At 49.1% G+C, this 6991-nt stretch overlaps 1 protein-coding gene across 1 annotated transcript in view; it reads right to left on the bottom strand.

Annotated features, from left to right (window-relative positions):
- CRB2 (crumbs cell polarity complex component 2) overlaps positions 1 to 6991 on the bottom strand; it is a 30634-nt gene that overhangs the window by 4769 nt on the left and 18874 nt on the right. Inside the window, 5 exon segments of the mRNA XM_031057327.1 lie at position 1; positions 3 to 468; positions 875 to 1040; positions 1884 to 2440; positions 3216 to 4154. The exon segment at position 1 is cut by the window's left edge and continues 281 nt beyond it. Coding sequence (XP_030913187.1) covers position 1; positions 3 to 468; positions 875 to 1040; positions 1884 to 2440; positions 3216 to 4154 — 2129 coding nt within the window.

A 6991-nucleotide genomic window follows, 5' to 3' on the forward strand; every position in this document is an offset into this window, starting at 1 on the left:
GCTGGGGCGGGAAGGGCAGGAAGATCCCCCCGATCTGCACCCGGCCCAGGCAGCCGGTGAAATTCTCGGCCAGAACGACCGAGGCATTGTTCTTGAGGAAGTCGAGGTTGCCGGCGCTTCCCTGCAGGGTCACGTTCACCGAGCCGTCCCAGCGGAGCAGCCACCGCGAAGAGAGCGCGGCCGGCTCCTCCATGGACACGGAGACGCTGTGCCAGGCCCCGTCTGTGACGGGCTGCGGGCTCACAAAGCTCACACCCTCGATGCTGTTCCCACTCCTGATGTCAACAAGCAGGGAGGAATTCTTAATGGCTACCTGGAGGGAATCCACCTCTTCCACAGCCCAAAGCAAAACAGCATCTTCATCTCTGGTTCTGAAGTCCACGTGGAGGCTGCTCAGAGTTCTGGTCACTGATGTGTTGGTGGTAAATTCGATGGCAGCATAACTATTGAATGTTGCATTAGCCAGACCTATAAATAAAGGGGAAGAGCACGAGGGATTTCAAAGACAGTTGGTGTCCTGTTTGAGCCAGACCAATGGCACACCCCTGGCAGGTTCTCTCCCTAAGAACCCCTAAGCTTAGTGTGAGCAGGATTACAGGCGAGCTGCTGGCAGCCTTAAAGCTCTTCCTGTTTACAACTGCACCTCCTGTAGTAACATCCAGCTCTTAGGCAGCAATTTTTACTCCTCAGCTGTGCTCTGTCACTCACAGGGCAAGCCCACAGAGCCCATGCTGCCTGGGCCCATGTACCTGGGCACCACTCCGTGTCCTCCCTGCAGCATGTGTTTGTATTGTTTTCAACAGCACAAACTGGGAACATTGATTATAGACAGGGAATGGGGGGGATTCTACACAAGCAGGAGAACAGAACTTACACACATATCCGGCCACAACGTCTGTGCAGGTGGTGCCTTTAGGACATGGGTCACTTTCACACCAGACTTTCTCTTCACAAAATTTCCCAGTGAAATTTGCTGGACAGCTGCAATGGAAATCATTCCAAGTGACAATGCATCTGCCACCATTCTGACATGGCTCAGACTGAAAAACAAAACAGGGAAATTTAGGGGCAGAGTAATTCATCTCGAGGTCTAAGAGACTTTGGTAGAATTGTGAAGATGAGCACAAGCAGCATTTGAATCAAGAGACGAGGGAAATGGAACAATGACTCAAGAGCACTGAGGGAAGCACAAGGGTCTCTGTACAAGAAACTCCTGAGGCCCTGCTCCCTGCTGTGCACAGCACTGACCAACAGGAACTCCAGCAATTTGGCAAAGAACAAGGCACAAAAGCACAGGTGAGGAATGGATGAAACAAACTGTGATGCTCCCAAGAGGCTCCCAAAGTTCTGTTCCCAGAAGGACACCTCTAACACCACAGCTGTGACAACACTTCAGAGCACCAGAAGCAAGAAGGGCAAGATTGGGGGGTATGGCCTCCCCATCAGCAGGGGTGGCACAGAAGAGAGCCAGGCTCTGATCCAAGGGCACATGGAGACAGCTCCTTCAGCCTCTGTTGTTGAAATAGCAGATTCCTGGGGAAGAGGTTGATGTGCAACTGGAACGGGATGAAGGGAGGGGCTGGCAAGATTGCAGGTTAGGGAGGGGAGTCTGGAACCCATGTGGGCTCAGCAAAGTGGAGATGGGCAGCACAAAAGCCACTGCCCAAGTTCTAAAAGCACAAAAACTACAGAGGAGCTTGAGAAAACTCAGTGTTTAAATCATATGTAGCATATTGAGTGAGGTGGGAGCACAGAGAACCATGTGTTCTTCAATACATCAGAAACCTCCTCTTTATGGCATCAGCAACAGTCAGACTTCTGTGTAATAACAGAACTACAGTGAACCCCTGCACACACAGAGACAAACAGGACACAGCACATACCTGGCAGGTGTCATCAGAGATGCAGCCATTCACAAGGTTTCCAGTTTGAGTCCTATTCAGTTCCTGTGGCACACTGTCATTCTCCACCTGCAAAAACTCTATCTGGTGGCTGTTGAGTTGGATGTCCTGCAAACAGCCCTTGAAATAGCCCCCCCACAGCTCAGCACTGTTGGGGTTCGGGTGCCCCCCAATGAACACCTCAGAGCCAGCTCCCAGGGCTTGTGCTGGCAGCTGCCCCAGCTCCACCACCGTGTCTGACTGCAGAGCACCAACAGAGCCTCCCTGGAAGGACAGAGCTATCAAATGTCTTCTCCCATCAACCACATTCCCTGGAAAGGTCACAGTGTCCGTAGGGGACGTCTCTATGCTCAGCTGGCCATCCCTCAGGTACAGGGTGAGGCAGGGGCCTGTCCCATTGCAGGCCTGCAGTAACAAACCATCGGGCTTCCGGCTCCGCAGGAAAAACGAGAGGTTGAAGTCTGCCCCAAGGCTGTCAGAAAGGGTGAAAGAGGCAAAGCTGGTGGAATTCTCTAGGCCAAATGTTGCTGCTGGGCGCTCTGGAAGAGAAAAGAAACAAACTTCAGCTCAGAGATAAAGGGAATACAGCTGGCATGGGGATGCAGCTCCTTAGGAATGGGGCAAAGGTCTCTTCTCAATGTTTTCCACATGTGCCAGGGTAATGATGCTCCTCCCCACAGGTGTGTGACACTAAGAAGTAGGTGAATGTGTCCTTGCTTCCTCTGGAGGACACAAATTCAAGTATCCAAGTAGCATGAGAGTGAAATACAGGTCTAGCAGAGCCCTTGCCAATCCAGCAGATTTACTCAAGGACTTTCGAGATACAGAGTTGCTTTTAAAATTTGTAAATTTGGCAACAGCAGTACATGTCTTATTTAGGGCTCAGAAGAATTGAAAAAAACCGCGATACTAATACAAGCCTTACAGGAACAAAAAATGCAAATAGATAAGATTTAAACTCAAAATTGTCAAAGAGCTTCCTTCAACAAAGCAATATATTCCTATTTGTCCTCAACTCAGAAGCTCAAGATCAACTTTTCACAGTAAAACAACTTCCCTGCTCCCCTGCATTCACAGAGATCTGTTAAAAGGTGATGTCAGAGCCTCTGGCTCTACCAGGAATACCTGCACCACAAAACTGACAGCCATTCCTGCAGGAGCAAACAACAGGAAAAGGATCAATGAGAATTTTATTCACAGAGGCTTTTGCTTTATTTTTACCCCTGGTCAAATAGAAAGTCCTGTTTCCAGAGCTAACATCCAAGCTCCTCCAGTACCTGTGGAGCTGGCAGGTGTCAATCCCATGGCACTTACCATAGGAGCAAGCTGGGCCTCCATAGGGCCTGGCACAGTCGCACCTGAAGGTGGCCCAAAGGTCCACACAGATCCCTCCGTGGAAGCAGGGCTGGGAGAGGCACCACTCGGTGCGGTCACAGCCCGGCCTCGCCAGGGACGACTCCCCCAGTGCCAGATCCGCAGGCAGCACAGCCTCAGCGTCCACCTGCAGGTCCTCCAGACAGCCCACAAAGCCTTGCTGGCTCCGTGTGTTGTTGGCCATTGGATCCTCAGCACCTCCAATATACAGATTCAGGAAGGCTTGTGGGATCACAGCAGTGCCCGGTGGGACAGGAGAGCTCTGCAGGCAGACCCCGGCCTCACAAGAGCTGTGCCAGAGCTTCAGCTGCACCGTGCTGTGCACAACAACTTCCACTTTGTGCCACTGGCCATCGTCCACTCTGAGCCCCTTCAGGAGCAGCGGGTACCCAACATCCTCCCTCTTCAGCTCTGCATGCAGGACACCATCCAAGAGCTCCAGGAACAAGTACTCAGCTTCACGGCCTCGGTAAAAAAGGACAGCGCTGGGCAAAGTGGTTCGGAAGCGGAGGGACACGCTGGCCCCTCCCATGCCCCTCCTGCTCTCACTGTCCTCGGGCAGCTCAATGAGGAGATACCCTCTGGAAGCAAAGGAAAACGTTGTTGGTGTGGAGCACGTGGTATCGTAGAAACCAGGCTGGCACTGGCACAGGTGGCCGTGGCTCTCAGCTTGGTAGGTTGGGATGCACAAGGCCTCGTTCTGGCAGTCGTGAGTCTGGCACCCAGTGAGCTGGACAGAGCAGTTCTTCCCTCCCCACGTAATGCCATCCTGGCCAGGGGCACAGTGGCAGGAATAGTCAGCAATGCCATCCTCACAGACAGCTCCATTCTTGCAGGGACCCTCCTCACACTCATTGATGTTAACAGCACATTCCACACCTGTGAAAGAGATTTAGAGATGGGATCTCACCTGGGACTGGGACACCCTCCCAGAGCCTGCCAGGCACAGCCCTCCCCCGTTCTCTCCAGGGAGCAGCTGCCAGCAAGGAGCCCCACACTCACTCACAGGCTCCTGATCATGATGCAAGACCAAGAAAACCAAACTTTTGTGTCCTCCCAGGTGCTATTTAAAGAGCTTTGGCCTGTCAGCCCAAATCTCCCCACCAACTGCTGTCCTGGCCCAAGCTCAACATGCAGAAGCTATGGAAGGACCAAAACAGCACAGACAAGGAATTTATGTTTTTTTCTTAGTAGATTTGGTATGTTGAAAGGCCAGGTAGGTCTATAGATCTGACTGGAGCATGTTCCAGGCACCAGTGTTGCAGACAGCAGTAAAACGGGAAGTTACTGGAAAGCCTCAGTTAAAAAAATCCAATTCCAAGATGACCCACCAGTTGTAAAACTCACAAAACCCAATTCATTACCAAACAGCAAACACAACATGCTCCACAGGCACTCTGCCATGCTGGCACTAAGCTGATTTCAGTTCTGCCCAGTCCTGCAGAAATGAACTGGGTGAGGTCCTGCACTGCCGTTCTGTCTCCTGGCAGCACATGGATCCCAATGGGGCTCAAGTAAATTACCAAATCTGGCTAATGAAAATCTGCTGTCATTTTCCTGAGCATCCCAGACTGACAGAAGAGCCCTGAACCAGTTCACTTTATCTAGCCTATAACATCGGTTTTCACTAATCTTCAGAGACAGTCCCGCAGATAAACCAAGCATGGATTATCCCAATCTAATAGCATTACACCCGATCCAGCCAGCAAGCACAACGAGGGCAGCGGGAAGAAAAAGAAGGAATTCACACACAAAGGAGGGGAATCAAAACACAAAGGACATTTGTAAAGAAAAGCCACTAGACAGAATATGCATGTCAAAGAGATTAGAGAGCTGCCTGGAGCAGAGAGATGAGGGGAGATGGGGCACTAGGAGCATTGGAGCTGGACTTGATGTGTGATTAAAAATAAAAACTTAGCAAAGATACAGGTTCTTGAATATTTGCAGTGATGGTTTGTCCCCTGAGCTCTGCAGAGAGATGAGCAGCAGCTTCCAGCTCCAAACTGATTGTGCCAGTGTAGGGACAGAGTTCTGGGAAGCACTGAAAGAGAAATGCAAGGCTCTAGTTCTGCACTTTCCAGGTGTGCCAGAGCTGTTCTGTAAGCAACAGCATCTTCAGCACAGCCCTCTTCCTCTTACTCTTGGGCTTGCTCAGCAGAGGAACAACAGGGACAGAATTAAGATTGCAGCACAAAGCTATGAAGGAAATGTGTTGGAATAAATAGAGTATAAGGGACATCACTGTGCCTGGAGAATCCCAGTTTGGGAGAAGATGGGGTGGGTTTTCTTGGAGGGCCCTCCAAGCTGCAGGAGACAAATGTGCAGTCAGATTTAAGGGGAGAGGCTGTTGAATAAGGAAAGAGGTTTGGTACAGTCCCAAATCCTAGAGATGCTGCTGTTTCAGATTAGAGTTGCTGATATTTACCAAGACAATGAGGGGAAGATAACATTGGTTTGGATAACAAAAGGAGAGATGCCGTGAATTTTTGCATTTCTGAGAAGGCTGGGAGGCAGGAGAGGCCCATTTTCCCATTCCACATTCCCAGCCTGAGCAGGTCTCAGCTCTCTCACGCAGCAGGAGCTCCTGCCTGGGCTGTTCCTGCCCCCAGCCCCCAGTGCCTGACACCAGGTGGGATGGGAGTCCCCAGGGTGGGTGCACAGCCCCAGGCTGGGGCTGATTAAACACCAGGCTTTCCCAAGGAATGCAGCTGGTTTGATTTCTTAGATTATTTGTTTGAAATGGGTGAAAAGTAGATTGCACAAGAGTTCTAAAAATCTGGCTAATGACAATTTTTTTCCTGGAAGACTTACTAAGCAGATATCTGGAGCTACATCACTGCAGTTTCCAAAAGTACAGATCATTTCTTGGATATCTCTTATTCCAATCTTCTCCAAGACATGGACAGTTGTGTCTTTGCAGACCCACTGGGAAGTAGATATTAAGAAGTTGTTCAACACTAATTGTTTTTTCTAAGAGCAGCATAGGCATCCCTTTTCAGGTTTATAAAAAAAAAAATAAACTGGGGGACGTGACTGTTCAACAAAAACAAGTAACAAAACCAAGTTATTCTCCTTGTAAACAAGTAGTACTCTCCTCTGTTTGCTCTCAATTTCATAGCTGAAATGTTTACTTTTATTTGAGCCATCAATAGTAAAAGCAACCAATCTCATTCATTACACCATTAGGAGACTTTCAAAGGTTTAATGAGTTCCTTATCTAGTTAAAGACTAACAATAGCAAAGCAGTGGAACTTGTTATCTGAAAATCAGACAAGTGGTATCTAAAAGGCTGCTATCTGGAGTCAAGGATTTCAAACATTCCCCTAATCCAGCAGTGTCTGAGGTAACAGCCCCAAGCCACCAACCCACAGGGACAGAAATGCTCAGAAGTGGCTGAATTTTCACAGCCTCCAGTATATTCAAATACAAATCCTTCCCCACATTCAGGGTGTTACTGCTGCGGTGGGAACAGTCCTGTTTTGCAGATGCAAGTGTGATTAAATCCACACAGCTCACCACTGCCTGAATGGAAGGAATGATTTACTGGATGCTATTAATAAACAAAGATTCATTGTATACAGTGTAAGAATCATATACTTCAACAGATACATAAAATGTTAAAAGAATAAGCACAAATGAAGTGAAATATTCTAATTTAGCTGTCAGATATCAAAAAAACCTTGAAGGACAAGGTCTATTCCTTGAAACACGGGAGT

The sequence above is a fragment of the Geospiza fortis genome, unplaced genomic scaffold (genome assembly GCF_000277835.1).
Source record: "Geospiza fortis unplaced genomic scaffold, GeoFor_1.0 scaffold27, whole genome shotgun sequence".
Lineage (NCBI taxonomy): Eukaryota > Metazoa > Chordata > Aves > Passeriformes > Thraupidae > Geospiza > Geospiza fortis.